This window comes from Budorcas taxicolor, chromosome 5 (assembly GCF_023091745.1).
Source record: "Budorcas taxicolor isolate Tak-1 chromosome 5, Takin1.1, whole genome shotgun sequence".
Classification (NCBI taxonomy): domain Eukaryota; kingdom Metazoa; phylum Chordata; class Mammalia; order Artiodactyla; family Bovidae; genus Budorcas; species Budorcas taxicolor.
Window position 1 is genome coordinate 8,170,406 of NC_068914.1, and position 14,623 is coordinate 8,185,028.

Below are 14,623 nucleotides of genomic sequence, written 5' to 3' on the forward strand. Positions count from 1 at the left end.
AAAGTATTGGAGTTTCAGCTTCAGTCCTTCCAATTAATATTCAGGACTGATTTCCTTTAGGATTGACTGGTTTGATCTCCTTGTAGTCCAAGGGACTCTCAAGAGTCTTCTCCAACACAACAAAAGCATCAATTCTTTGGCACTCCACTTTCTTTATGGTCCAATTCTCCCATCCATACATGACTACTGGAAAAACTATAGCTCTGACCAGATGGATCTATGTTGGCAAAGTAATGTCTCTGCTTTTTAATATGCTGTTAGGTTGGTCATAGCTTTTTCTTACAAGGAGCAAGTGTCTTTAATTTCATGACTGCAGTCACCATCTGCAGTAATTTTGGAGCCCCTAAATATAAAGTCTGTCACTGTTTCCCCATCTATTTGCCATGAAGTGATGGGACTAGATCCCATTATCTTTGCTTTTTGAATATTGAGTTTTAAACCAGTTTTTTGACTCTCTTAATTTGCTTTCATTAAGAGGGTCTTTAGTTCCTCTTCACCTTCTGCCATAAGGGTGGTGTCATCTGCATATTTTGATTCCAGCTTGTATTTCATCCACCCTGGCACTGTGGATGATGTACTCTACATATAAGTTAAATAAGCAAGGTGATAGTATACATCCTTGACATGCTCCTTTCCCAATTTGGAACCAGTCCGTTGTTCCATATCTAGTTCTAACTGTTGCTTCTTGCCCTGTATACAGATTTCTCAGGAGGCAGGTAAGGTGGACTGGTATTTCCATCTCTTTCAGAATTTTCCAGTTTGTTGTGATCCACACAGGCAAAGGGTTTAGTGTAGTTAATGAAGCAGAAGTAGATGTTTTCTATGGAATTCTCTTGCTTTTTCTATGATCCAACAGATGTTGGCAATTTGATCTCTGGTTCCTCTGCCTTTTCTAAATCCAGCTCAAACATCTGGCAGTTCTCGGTTCACATACTGTTGAAGACTAGCTTGGAGAATTTTGAGCATTACTTTGCTAGCGTGTGAGATGAGTGCAACTGTGTAGTAGTTTGAGCATTCTTTAGCATTGCCTTTCTTTGGGATTGGAATGAAAACTGACCTTTTCCAGTCCTGTGGCCACTGCTGAGTTTTCCATATTTGCTGTTATATTGAGTGCAGCACTTTCACAGCATCATCTTTCAGGATTTGCAATAGCTCAGCTGGAATTCCATCACCTCTGCTAGCTTTGTTCATAGTGATGCCTCCTAATGCCCAGTTGACTTCACATTCCATGATGTCTGGCTCTAGGTGAGTGATCAAATCATCATAGTTATCTGGGTCATGAAGTTTTTTTTTTTTTTTTTGATAGTTCTTCTGTGTATTCTTGCCACCTCTTCTTAATATCTTCTGCTTCTGTTAGGTCCATACCATTTCTGTCCTTTACTATGCCCTCTCTGCATGAAATGTTCCCTTGGTATCTCTAATTTTCTTGAAGAGATGTCTAGTCTTTCCCATTCTATTGTTTTCCTCTATTTCTTTGCATTTATCTCTTGGGAAGCCTTTCTTATCTCTCCTTGCTATTCTTTGGGACTCTGCATTCAGATGGATTTATCTTTCCTTTTCTCCTTTTTTCTTTTTCTCCTTCTCTCACTTCTTTTCATTTCTCAGCTATTTGTAAGGCCTCATCAGACAACCACTTTGCCTTTTTGCATTTCTTCTTCTCTCAACGAAGTCTTCTGCCAAGTTCTGTTCACCATCTGACACATAGGGTGGAGGACTCACTCTTAGGCCCTGCTTTAAATATTAAACCATTCATTAAACCATTGATTTTTTTTTTTTTTTTTTTTACAGACTCTGAGGTTGTCTTTTCTTTGGTCTTGAAGCTGGGCAAGCATAAGCCTTGCAGGCCTCTTTTAATGCAGCCCAACACAGGGCACTCTACCATTCTGATTCACTTAAAGATGTGTCATTTTATAGAAAACATAATAAAAAGGAAAAAAAACCCCACATACTTCTATAACCCCAAAACTTAAAATTCCCTTTTAGCATTATGGTGTGTTTTTTCCCCCTACCTTTGGACAAAGGGAAGTCCTTATTGCAATCTTGAATGAAAATATTTTTCTATCTTGCTGTTTCACTTAATAGGACTATTTCATACAGTTCTTATTTTAATGATAATTTATTAGAACACAATCAATATGTCATATGATGTTCTACTTAAACATAATTTTTAAACTGTCTATTTTCTCACCATATTAAATATTGTTGCCTTAAATATTTTTATGTATATAGTGTCAACTGCAAATTGGCACTTGCCAAGACCGATGCCAATAACTGAACAACAAGAGCATTTGACAACTGCCTCTGCTGAGACTGAACCCTGTGCTGCTGTAGCTGTTGACCTTCAACGCCCCCTGAAGGAGTTCAGGGTGAAGGGAACTACTCTGTGCTCCAGGGAATCTGCTGGGACAGGTCTTCAGGTAGTTGGATGTTTTTAGGAATAGCTTTTATGATCCCAGTCCTTGCATCTCCTCATATCTAGAAAGGCACCAAATCCCTTCATGGTGACATCAGATCCTCCTGGCTAGCAGAAAACCTTTCATTAAAATGGTTAAAATGAGTGCTTAATGGTATTGAACTCCCCCTTCACCAAAACCTTATATATTCTCCCACTGCCTTTTTGGAGTAGTCTCTCAGAGCTGAGGGGCTGCCTCCCAGACTGCAGTCCTCATTTTGCCCCCAGTAAAACTTAACTTATAACTCTCAAGTTGTGCATCTTTTTTCAGTTGGCAGCAGGACCAAGGTTTTCAGCGTTAGTGACTGATCACAGGATCATTTTTCTTTTAGGAGCACACAGTCCTTATGAAGAAGAAAGTTAAAATTTTACATAAGCTCCTGCTCCTTTTGCCTCTGTAACTCAGCTTGTTCCTTGCAAAGCCTGAATCACATAAGTCACATAGCCTCAGAAAGTGGGGACTCACAATATTAGGAACTGGAGCTTATCGCACTCACCCTTGTCCTGCTCTTTGCAATTGCCCAGCCCCTGCAAACCCACGTAATCATTTCTGTCCATGTATAAAAACCCTGTAACCCCTTTGTTTGGTGCGGAGAGCTTGGAGTGTTGACTCCTCTGGGCCCACCAGCGAATAAACCTGAGTTCTCCAGCTCTCCAAGCGTGCTGCTTGGTTTCTTGAGTACTGGTTTCTGCAACATTTCTGGAGGCCCCGGCGAGATTCCAACCATGACAGCCAGACTGGTGGCTCAGCCGGGCTGGGGTTGGAGTGGAGAGGCCCCGAGACGAATGAGGAGGAGCACCACCTGATGGTATTCCAGGTTCTCTTCTGGACTGGGGTTCCGACTCTCTGGACAGCCGAGCCCCAACCGGACTCATTGGAGGGATGGACCAACTCACCAGGAATGGCCACAGGATCAGGTAAGGCCTTGGGCCCAGTTCCCAGTGAGGTCCTACCCCAGTGAGTAGAAGAGGAGACTGATCACCACCTTGGAGCTCCCAGGAAGGGAGCATCAGATAGAGAGACCTGGGGACTTGGGAAAAAGGAAGCATTGTATAACCTCTGAGTGACTGTGTATGCATAATTGCTGATCGAAGAAAGTGAAAGTGAGCTCCACAGTCCTAAGACTATAGAGCCTGAGAAGGTCCAAAACCTGCGGGTCCATGACAACCTCATAAGACTGAAAGGCAGTGCCAGTCTCTGGGGGATTTGATCCCGCCCTTCGCTGGTCCAAGTTGGTGGTTTATACTGACCTGCCAATGCTAAGAGGCATCTTAAATCTCCCTCGGGAGAGTGACCAGGCAGACAAAAAAAATGAATGTGAACGAGTGCGTGGCCTGATTCGCCTGTCCTTCAGGCTTGATTCTGTGGCTTCATGGACTTCATGGCTGTGGAGTCCGAGTGGGCCCTATCTTGTGGTTCTGTGGTGGCCTCATGTGGCTCAAGGCAGTGTCTGCCTCTGGGGGGAACCCAATCCCTCCCTGTGAGACAGATCCAGATCAGGGGTTTATACTGATCTGCCAATGCTAAGAGGCACCTACATTCCCCCCAGGGATGCAGCCAAGGGGGGACCTGAATGGTCTGCTCTTTTGAGGGGGCACCCACCCCTGTTTGTCTCTGCACTGCTGACTCAGGGCAGGAAACACAGGGAGGGAGAAATTAATGGTTATTCTGGTTATTCTTCTGTCGACTGACTCCGTGAGCCAACATCTAAGAGATTAAGATTTCCTCAAAACGCTGCCAGGTAGATTACATTTGTCAACATGGGTAGAAGTTCCTCTAAGCCAACAGTTTTAGATTCCATGATAAAGAACTTTAAGAAGGGGTTTGTAGGGGATTACAGAGTCAAGATGACCCCCAGGAAGCTTCATAACTTATATGAGCTCAATTGGCCATCCTTTGATGTTGGATGGCTGCCAGAGGGCACTCGACCTTGCCCATTGTCCAAGCAGTACACCAGGTAGTCACTGGGACTCCAGGACATCCAGATCAGTTTCCGCACATAGACTCCTGGCTTCTAATAACACAGACCCTGCCCCCATGGGCAAGATTTAGCACAACCGACAGGGATAGAGTAGGGTGTTTGTGGTCCAACCACTCAGAAAAAAGAAAGAAGGGAAAAAAATCTATATTCCAGGGATATCCAGTGGGAGACCCACTGCTACCCCTGCCAAACATTTCCCTGACTCCACAAGCCTCGGCACAGCCAGCACCAGACCCATTGCCAGACAGTCCACCTCCCTCCATGTCCCCTGCACTACCTCATAAGCAAGACTCCAGCCCCAAGCCAGTAGGGAAGCAGCTCTGCTTGGCCGAACAATCTAGCCAGCTGGCCATGACCCATCAGATGCCACTGTGAGAAACTCAAGGTCCTCAACAAGTGAACGAGGATGGCTCAGTCCAGCCTGGTTGCTCCATCCTCTATTACCAGCCCTTCAGCACTACTGATCTCCTAAACTGGAAACACCATAACCCATCATACTCTGATAAACCACAGACTATGACTGACCTCCTAGAGTCCATTTCCCACATCCATCAGCCTACATGGGATGACTGCTGCCAGCTCCTTATGTCTCTCTTCACTACTGAAGAAAGGTGATGCATCTCAACAGAAGCCCAGAAATGGCTCTGGGGACAAGTCCCTGCAGAAGTGTTAGATGTAGAAAGATGGGCACGAGATACAATGCCAGAGATGAGACCTAATTGGGATTTCAATACCAGAGAAGGACAAGAAACCCTGGTCACTACCATGATGTCCTTCTACATGGACTTTGAGCAGGAGCCAAAAAGCCCACCAATATGTCCAAAATTACAACGATAATCCCAAAAGCAGATGAGACTTCCACCAATTTCTATGACAGATTGTGTGAAGTGTTCCAGACATAAACCCCATTCGATCCTGAGACACACGAGAATCAGCAAATGATTAATGCTGCCTTTGGGGCTCAATCTTGTGCAGACATCCAACGAAAGCTCCAAACACTGGAAGGCTTCACTGGGATGAATGCTACACAGCTCCTGGAGGTAGCAAATAAAGTCTTTGTGAACCGAGACCGTGAAGCCCAAAGAGAAGCAGACAAAAAAATGAAACAGAAAGCAGCCCTGCTAGCAGCAGCATTGAGGAGCTCTGACCAAGTGAAACAGACTGTCCCCTCACGGGGAAATGAAGAAGAGACTCCCACTATGCCATGACCAGTGCGCCTATTGCAAAGAGACCAGACACTGAAAGAATGAGTGCCCCCATCGCAGCGGGACATCCAAAGGTTGAAGAAGTTCAGTCAACCCAACAAAGAAAGGTACCAGCCTGAGCCGGCCATCCAAAACCTTACTGGCCTGGCCAGAGCAGAATCAGACTAGGGAAGACTGGGCTCCCTGATCCTGGGCCCCCGGGATCGCACGGTCACGATGAAAGTAGGGGGCCAATCAATGACTTTTATGGTGGCTACCGGAGCTGAACACTCTGTGGCAACCACACCTGTGGCTCCCTTCACAGGCCGAACAGCAACTATTGTTGGGGCCACATGGGACATGGCACCCCACTCATTTTGCAAGGCCTGTCCGTGTCAGCTAGGGAGCCATCTGGTGATTCATGAATTTCTTTACCTACTGGGATGCCCCATTCCCCTGCTGGGTAGAGACTTACAGACAAAGCTGGAGGCACAAATCACCTTTGCCCCTGGAAAGTCTGCGAGCCTCACCCTGGGGAGCCAATCGGCTCTGATGACTGCTGTGACCATGCCCAGGGAAGATGAATGGTGCCTCTATTCCTCAGGAAGGGAACAAATAAATCCCCCAAGACTGTTAAAAGAATTCCCTGATGTCTGAGAAGAGAAGCGGCCCCCAGGTTTGGCCAAAAACTATATCCCCATTGTAGTGGACCTGAGGCCAGGAGCCACTCCTGTTAGACAGTAACAATATCCAGTACCACAAGAGGCATGCCTGGGAATTTGGGACCACAGCCAGTGCCTACAAGATGCTGAGATCCTAATTGAATGCCAGTCTCCCTGGAACACTCCAATCTTACCAGTCAAAAAGTCTGGAGGGAATGACTACTGCCCCATCCAGGACCTCCACACCATCAACAGTGCAGTGGTCACCGTCCATCCAGTGGCCCCAAATCCCTACACTCTCCTGAGTCTCTTACCCACTCAGGCAAGCTGGTTCACCTGCCTCCATCTCAAGGACACATTCTTCTGCCTCCAGCTGTCACCAGCCACCCCTTGTTTGCCTTTGAATGGGAAGACCCACTCACTGGGGGCAAGACACAGCTGACTTGGATCCGACTGCCACAAGGCTTCAAAAACTCACCTACCATGTTTGGTGAAGCCCTGGCTGCAGACCTTGCTGTCTTTCCCAGAGAAACTTTCAACTACACCCTGCTCCTGTACATGGATGACCTGTTGCTAGCCAGTCCCACCCAAGAGGACTGCTGGAGAGGCACCAAAGCCCTATTGGCTCTACTCTCCACCACAGGATACAAGGTGTCATGGGAAAAGGCTCAGATCTGCAGACAGGAGGTCAAGTATCTCAGGTCTGTCATCACAAAAACGCACTGGGTGCTCAGACATGAGAGGAAGCAAGCTATCTGCTCAATACCTTGGCGGGACACCAAGAAAGAAGTCCATGAGTTCCTCAGGGCTGCTGGATTCTGCTGGATCTGAATACCAGGTTTCTCTGAAATCGCCAAGCCTTTGTTTAAAGCCACAGCAGGATCTGGTAAGGGCCCCCTGGAGTGGGGACCTGAACAGGAAAAGGTCTTCAAGGAGATAGATACTCGCCAGTGTGCCAGTGCGCCAGCATTAGGGCTTCTAGAAGTGACCTGGGACTTTAACCTCTTTGTACATGAGAAAAAGCACACTGCACTGAGGGTTCCCACACAAACAGTTGGGCCATGGCAGCATCTGGTAGCATAACTGTCCAAATGACTGGATCCAGTGGCCGTGGGATGGCTGCCATGCTTTCAAGCATTAGCTTCCATGCTTCCGGGCATTAGCTACCACTGCGGTTTTGGTCAGAGAAGCAGGTGAGCTTACTCTAGGACAAAATATAAATGTAAAGGTTCCCCATGCTGTTACTGCCCTGATGAATAGCCAGGGGCATAAGTGGCTGACCAGCTCCAGGATGATTCACTATCAAGGACTGCTTTGAGAAAAACCATGGGTCCAACTTGAGGACTGTGCAGACACTGAACCCTGCCCACCTTTTTACCTATGGAAGTGGGAACCCCTGATTGTAACTGCGAGGAGGTCATAGATGAAATTTATTCATGCAGGCTGGACTTGACAGACATTCCCCTCCAGAACCCAGAACTGGAACTGTTCACTGACGGAAGTAGTTTCATCCAAGATGGGCAATGCAAAGCAGGTTATGCCGTAACAACTGATGAGATAGTGAAGGCTGAGGCATGCCACAAGGGTGGTCAGCACAATGGGCTGAGCTATGGACACTCGCCCAGGTGCTAAGGCACGCCGAAGGGACACGAGTCAACATCTATACTGATTCAAAGTATGCCTTTGCTACTTTACATGTTCATGGAGCCATTTATTAAAAAAAGTCGGGGGGGGGGGGGGACTATTGACAGCAGGGGGAAGAGAGATTAAAAACAAACAAACAAAAATCCTTCAGCTGTTAGCAGCAGTCTGGAAGCCTTCCCAAGTGCCAGTCATACATTGTAAAGGCCATCAGCGAGGAACTGATCCAATCAGCAAAGGAAATGGGTTGGCTGACCAGACAGCCAAGGAGGCAGTGACCCAACCCAGCCCCACAGTGGGCCCCAAGTCAATCTTCAACGTCCTCTTGGCACCAGAATTGCCTCCATCTCCAAGAGATACCAAGGAAGAAGATCAATGGGCTCTAAATAAGGGAGGAATATTTGAAAAAAAAACAAAAGAGGGCTGGTGGAAGCTCTGGAACCAAAGACTCTTTGTCCCCAGCAATATAGAGACTAGCTGGTAAAATGACACCATGAGACAGCTCATTTGGGAAAAACTGAGCTGGAAAGCTTACTGAGCAGCAACTATTTCACCCCTGAGCTCCCAGCCCTGTGCGCCCAGATTAGTGCTAGATGTGTGACTTGTGCACAAAATGCCAGCCAAGGACCAAGACCCAGCCCAGGGTGCAGACAGCTGGGACACCACCATTTGAAGGTCTAGAAGTGGACTTTACTGAAGTCAAGCCCTACAGGGCTATAAGTATTTACTTGTGATAGTCTGCACGTACTCGGGATGGGCTGAAGCCTATCCCACGTGCACTGAATGGGCATGAACAGTGGCCAAGGCCCTGCTAAGAGACATAATCCCCAGATATGGGCTGCCTCTCTCCATAGTGTCTGACGATGGGCCAGCTTTTGTGTCTGAGATAATCCAGACTTTGTCCAGGACGCTGGGAATCAAATGGAAGCTTTATAGCCCTTACAGGCCATAGAGCTCAGGGAAAGTTGAACACATGAATCGGACCCTCAAGACTACATTAGCTAAACTCTGACAGGAGACCCAGTTATCTTGGCTTGACATGATACCCCTAGCCTTACTCCAAGCCCAATACACCCTGAGGTCCTCAGGCTACTTTCCCTTTGAGATCTTATATGGGAGAACACCCCCAGTGATAGGAAAACTCAAGGGAGACCCCCAACAACTAGCTGACCTGGAGATGTCCCAACACCTCCAGGCCTTGGGAAAAGTCTTCCACCATATCACCCAAGAAATCTTAGAAAGGCCACCCATTCTTTTGGGCAATTGGGCTCATCCCTATCAGCCAGGAGATGAGGTATGGGTAAAAGACTGGAAAAAGGAACCGCTTCAGCCAGTTTGGACAGGCCTCACATGGTCGTCCTGGCAACCCCTACCACTATTAAAGTTACAGGCATCATCCCTTGGATCCACCACACCAGAGTCAAGAAGGCAGTGGCTTCCTGTGGTGCAGACACCTGGAAAACAGTTCGGGACCCCGAAAATCCCCTTAAGGTCTGGTTCCAAAAACAACAGCCATCAGCCACGAAGGACGCTGAGCCCTGCTGTAGTCACTCCAGAAGCTGACTAGTCAAAGGACAGCAGAAGCTTGAGGATTCTTCAGCCTTGCTCCAGCCACACTCCAGCAGCTGGCTGGTCAATGCATGGTGGAAGCTTGAGGATCTGATTATCAAAATATAGATGGATTCTCATTGTCAGCTCTGGCCTCTGTCACTGATTGGTATTATTGCTGTGCTCTTCACTACAGGACTAGCTTCAGTAGCACTCCAGGACTGGCATTTGGGTCAGAAGCTGTGGTTAGCTGTCTGTTATCTCACAGTAGTGGGAAGCCTCATTCTTATTAGATGTCTCTTATGATTGATTCTCCCTACCTAACTAAATTGCTCACAGTATAGTTGACCCCTCTTCAAAACAGGCTCAGTTGCTGTAGCCGTGGCAACCCAAATACAGGGAGAAGACTTTTTGTTAGTGCTCAGTTATCTGTTATGTGCAGGCTGCTTGCAGCCTTCTGGTGTCTCTTGCTATAACAGATGGTGCCGGTCCTTATCCATCATGTACCTGTCAACATTACAGTCAACCCTTGGAAAATCACTTACTTAACCATCAGCTAGAACAATGTATAGATAGCCAATCCTGTAGGCCAATCACCTACTGCCTTCATAACCAGGAGATGCATGTCCATAGGTCTGGGTGCCAAAAATGCTTTCCAGTTATACTCCTCACTGCCACTATCTTCCCTCCACCAGAGGATCCAAACCCCAGGTGGTATCCCAACACCATGGCATTGCCAACATGCCCCTGTGCCTCCATCTACCCCCAAATGCCATGCAGATGTTACAACCCAGACCAAGTGTCTGTCTGCCAAATAAATGGAAAAACCTATTGGACAGGAACAATAATGCAGACAAACGAAATCATGGGTCATCTTTGCTCTAAAAAATCAGGCTCTGCCTGTTGGCTGTATGACCCAGGTTCCAGAGTTAACTCCCTCTTAGACCCTCGTCTGTACCCGGTTATCAACGCAAGTCTTTGCCTTCTTAATGACACCAGCGCCGAGCTGCCCAGGGATTGCTGGCTTTGCTTACCCTTAGGAGCTCCACAGTACTTAGCTACACCAGTACCAGGGAATAATGCAGCAGCCATGGGAACTCCTATAGATCCCCCCCTACAAGAGCCAGTCTTAAGGGCAATTGAGTTAACCCAGAAGGCTCCAGAAGGCTTTACAAATGATGGAGGGACTGAACCTGTAGGCAGTTTAACCAGGAACAAATGTAATCAAACTTTAGAAGGTGAGTGGCTCACTCATCCTCCCACAAACACAATATGGTGTTGCCCCCATCAAGGCCTCTTTGTGGGACAGCTGTTTACTTATGTCTACTGGTCAATTGGAGGAGTATCTGCCCCTTAGCTTTCCTCACTCCCGGGATGAATACTGTCCCTACCAACCAGACTGTCACTGTTACTCTGGCAGCACACATGTAGTCAAAAAGAGCCATCCAGTTTATACCCCTACTAGTTGGCCTGGCAATTACGGCTGGGATAGGTCTGGGAATAGGAGGGATTGTTTCATCAACCACCTTCTACCATACACTATCCAAGGACTTCACAGACGACATTGAGAGAGTGGCCAAGTCATTAGTGGCCTCACAGGACCAACTAGATTCCCTGGCTGAGGTGAGTTTACAGAATAAGAGAGGGCTAGACGTACCGACAGCTGAAAAGGGAGGACTCTGCCTCTTCTTGAATGAAGAATGCCACTTTTATGTAAACCAATCAGGAATAGTTAGCAACATGGCCCAACAGCTAAGGGAACAAATCATCAATAGGAGAGAGGGACTAGAAAATGCCTGGGATAACTGGAACAATATCTGGAGCTGGGCATCATGGCTTTTTCCTTTAACCAGTCCTCTCTTCATGTTCTTTGTGGCGCTCCTTTTTGGCCCTTGTATGCTCAATGCTATTACCCAGTTCATAACCTCTCAAATTGAATCCATAAAGTTACAAATGATAATAATTCAATATAGCCCCCTAAATGAAGGGGAGCTCTGAATGTCCTACCAAAACATGAGATAATGCTTTCTACAGTGAGTGACAGAAGCATCAAGAGGAGGGAGTGAAAAGGAAAAGTTAAAATTTTACAAAACCTCCTGCTCCTTCTGCCTCTGTAACTCGGCTTGCTCCTTGCAAAGTCCGGATCACATAGGCCATGTAGTCTCAGAAAGTGGGGACTCACAATGCTAGGAATTAGGCCTTATCTCACTCACCCTTGTCCTGCTCTTTGCAATCACCCAACCCCTGCAAACCCGCTTAATCATGCCTGTCCATGTATAAAAACTCAGTAACCCTTTTGTTTGGAGCTCAGAGCTTGGAGGCTTAACTCCTCTGGGCCCACCGGCATAAAAAACCTGAATTCTCCAACTCTGAGTGCGGTGCTTGGTTTCTCAAGTCCTGATTTCTTCAACACGTACAGTGGTCTCATTCGCAACATTTGCAGTGATGGACTGTTATGTTTAATAGAATGGCAAAGGTTTTATTAGATTGTATAAAGAAAGGTTATTTTACCTATTTTGTTCTGCATGCAAGCCCTGCTCCAGTACCCTGTACCGAACAGGTATTCTACAGCTATATAGGAAAAGAAAAAAGGAAGGAAGGGAGGGAGGGAGGAAGACAGGGAGCAAAGGTAAGAAAGAAAATAATAAAAAGGAGAAAGGAAAAAGGAAAATAAAAGGGAAGGAAAGAGAAGGGAAGAATAAGGAAGAAGGAAAGAGAAAAAAAAAAGGAAAACAAAGGAAAACAAAGTACATCAAAGTGAATAAAAAGAAAATGAAATCAACAAATCCATTCTTCTTTTTATGCTTTCTAATGCAGCAAATACACGTCTCCAGCCACAATCATACCTTTTAGACATCAGCTGAGCAAGTGGCTAAAACTACAAGATAGAAAAGATACCACACACTCCAGTAACTATCCCCTATCTGGGAAACTCCTATAGACCAGAGCCTCACATTTCAGAGAACAGAGATCAACCATGGCCAGCTTGGCTGGCTTTTAGGCAGTAACCTTTTCTTTATGAGAGCTAAATTTGCTAAGAAAAGAATAGTTAATGCTGTATGGTGGCAGCTTGCCTTGTCAAGATAAAACACAAGCAAATTGAATTACACAAAAATTTTCTTTAAAAAAATATTCTGTTTACTCAGGGAAACGTACTTAAAAATTCAGGGTTGGGGGGGAATAAAAATAAGCACTTTGAAAAAGTGTTGAAGGCTCGCTTAACATGTTCATTATACAGCAACCTGCACATTCACAGACAGGGTGACCACTGGCTGCCATCAATACATGGTATTTTGCTAAAGTTTATGTTATGCATGTTTGGTATTCAGGAAACCAAAACATTGCTTTTACAATCTGAAAATGCCTGTCATTATCTTCACTGAACTAAACTGCTGATTCAATAAAAGTCCCTTTCTTAGTGGTGATTCAACTGCAGCAGTCACTGAAAGATCAGATTATTTACAGATAAAGGAAAAATTTCACATTTGACTAGAACTGAGCATATTCATATAGAACATTATTTTTTACTCCACAGAGACAGAAATAAATGGCAATATTTCTTAGCAGCAAATTGTCTTCTTTCATGAACGGAAAAAAAAAAATTGTTGTTGGTACTGTAATCGCTGATATGCGAATAGGGTTGCTAAAAAAAGGGTTTTCACAGTTAGTCTGAAAACTTCTTATTTAATTTTATATGTATATTTCCTTACATCAGGAAGGTTAAAGTTAATAGGGTTTAATGTTTTCACAAATTACCAACCAGAAGGTAAGAAGCAGTATGACATAACAGTTCTCTTAACACTCTTTTGGATAAATCATAAGGTCTTTGATGTTTCTATAGCCTTGTTTTCATAATTGGGTGGCAGGAAGGGAGCCTGAAAGCTAAGGGAGCAGGAGTTTTTGCAGTTCCCATGGGAGGATAGCAGTGGAGATGAATCTGGAAACCAGGCTCCATCCCCCGGAGAAGACCTGCACCTCAGCAGAGACAGTTCTGAACAAACCTTGAAGGTGAACGCCTGTCCCCAGCTCCCACCCTCGGCAGCATTTGGAGACACAAAACTGAGATCCGGTGGTCAGTGAGTTAGCAACTGTGACTCCGAGCTTTATATTGTGTTAGAGACAGAAGAAAAATGCATGACCTACTTGGATCCGATAAGATGGAATCAGTTTTCGGCAGAAATTGATCACAACGGACTCCTTGGTAGCCTTCTTTGCACCTGAGAAAAGGGATAAATGACAAACATACGCATGTGGTTGTGAAAGGTTCGAGATTTCAACGAGCAAAATAGCCACCAATTACATCACCATGAGAACAGTACATTCATGCTTTTGTGATGCTCGGCTCAATCTAACATTGACAGATGGATTCTAGAGTCTTATGTCTGTGCGGGAAAAAAAAGCAACAGCAGCACCACCTTTCTTTTGTAGTTTTAAACAAACAACTGCAATTTAAGATGCCCCTCGTGGCTTATGAATAATTGTCATCCTCAGACTATAATTCTGCAGTTTTCTTTATGCAACATACTGGTCTCTAAAAGACTGCAAATGCTCTTTCAGAAAGCATCATATTGCAAGTGTTATTTTTCTAATAAAAAATCATTTTCTAACATAATCGATCAAACATTATCAGTAGATCTAGCCTACCGTTCATTTTCCTCATGTTTTCCTAGTTTGTTCATTTGCTAATTTTACTTTTATTTTTTACTTAGCAATTTTTTCCAGTCAGTGCCGCCTAACTGCTGGCCAGAAATAACAGCATTTATTTCAGATCTGGCCAAATCGGAAAAGTATCTATCTCTACAAGAAAGGTCTCTGCGTTTTCTCTAAACTCACATTTTTCTCTCATTTTTCTCTTTTATATTCAGCAAACAAGTGCACGCTTCCTGCAAGGCGTTGTCCAGGGAAACTTTCCTAAGGCAGGTGCAATTTGGAGGTGGGATATTTACCTGAAAGCCGTTGCAGTGAGGCATGTCTAGGCAGCCCTGCCTGTCCACGGTCTTTGCTCAATCAAGGCTGGTTGGCCGTCTCAGGACAGTATTGGCTCATCAGCTGACAGTTCAAGGAACAATACAGCTGAGGCCCCACTCACCTGCCTCTGAACAATTGGTGTAAGCAAGGAGGCGGCGTTTAGTGCACATGCTTGAAGCTTAATCT

General features: G+C 45.5%; 1 protein-coding gene across 1 annotated transcript in view; it reads right to left on the bottom strand.

The window, feature by feature from the left end:
• The window catches only part of NRG3 (neuregulin 3), a 1,234,309-nt gene that overhangs the window by 297,596 nt on the left and 922,090 nt on the right, over positions 1–14,623 (bottom strand). The window contains exon 3 of the mRNA XM_052640716.1: positions 13,613–13,686. Within this exon, the coding sequence (XP_052496676.1) occupies positions 13,613–13,686 (74 nt within the window). The remainder of the gene's footprint in view (positions 1–13,612; positions 13,687–14,623) is intronic.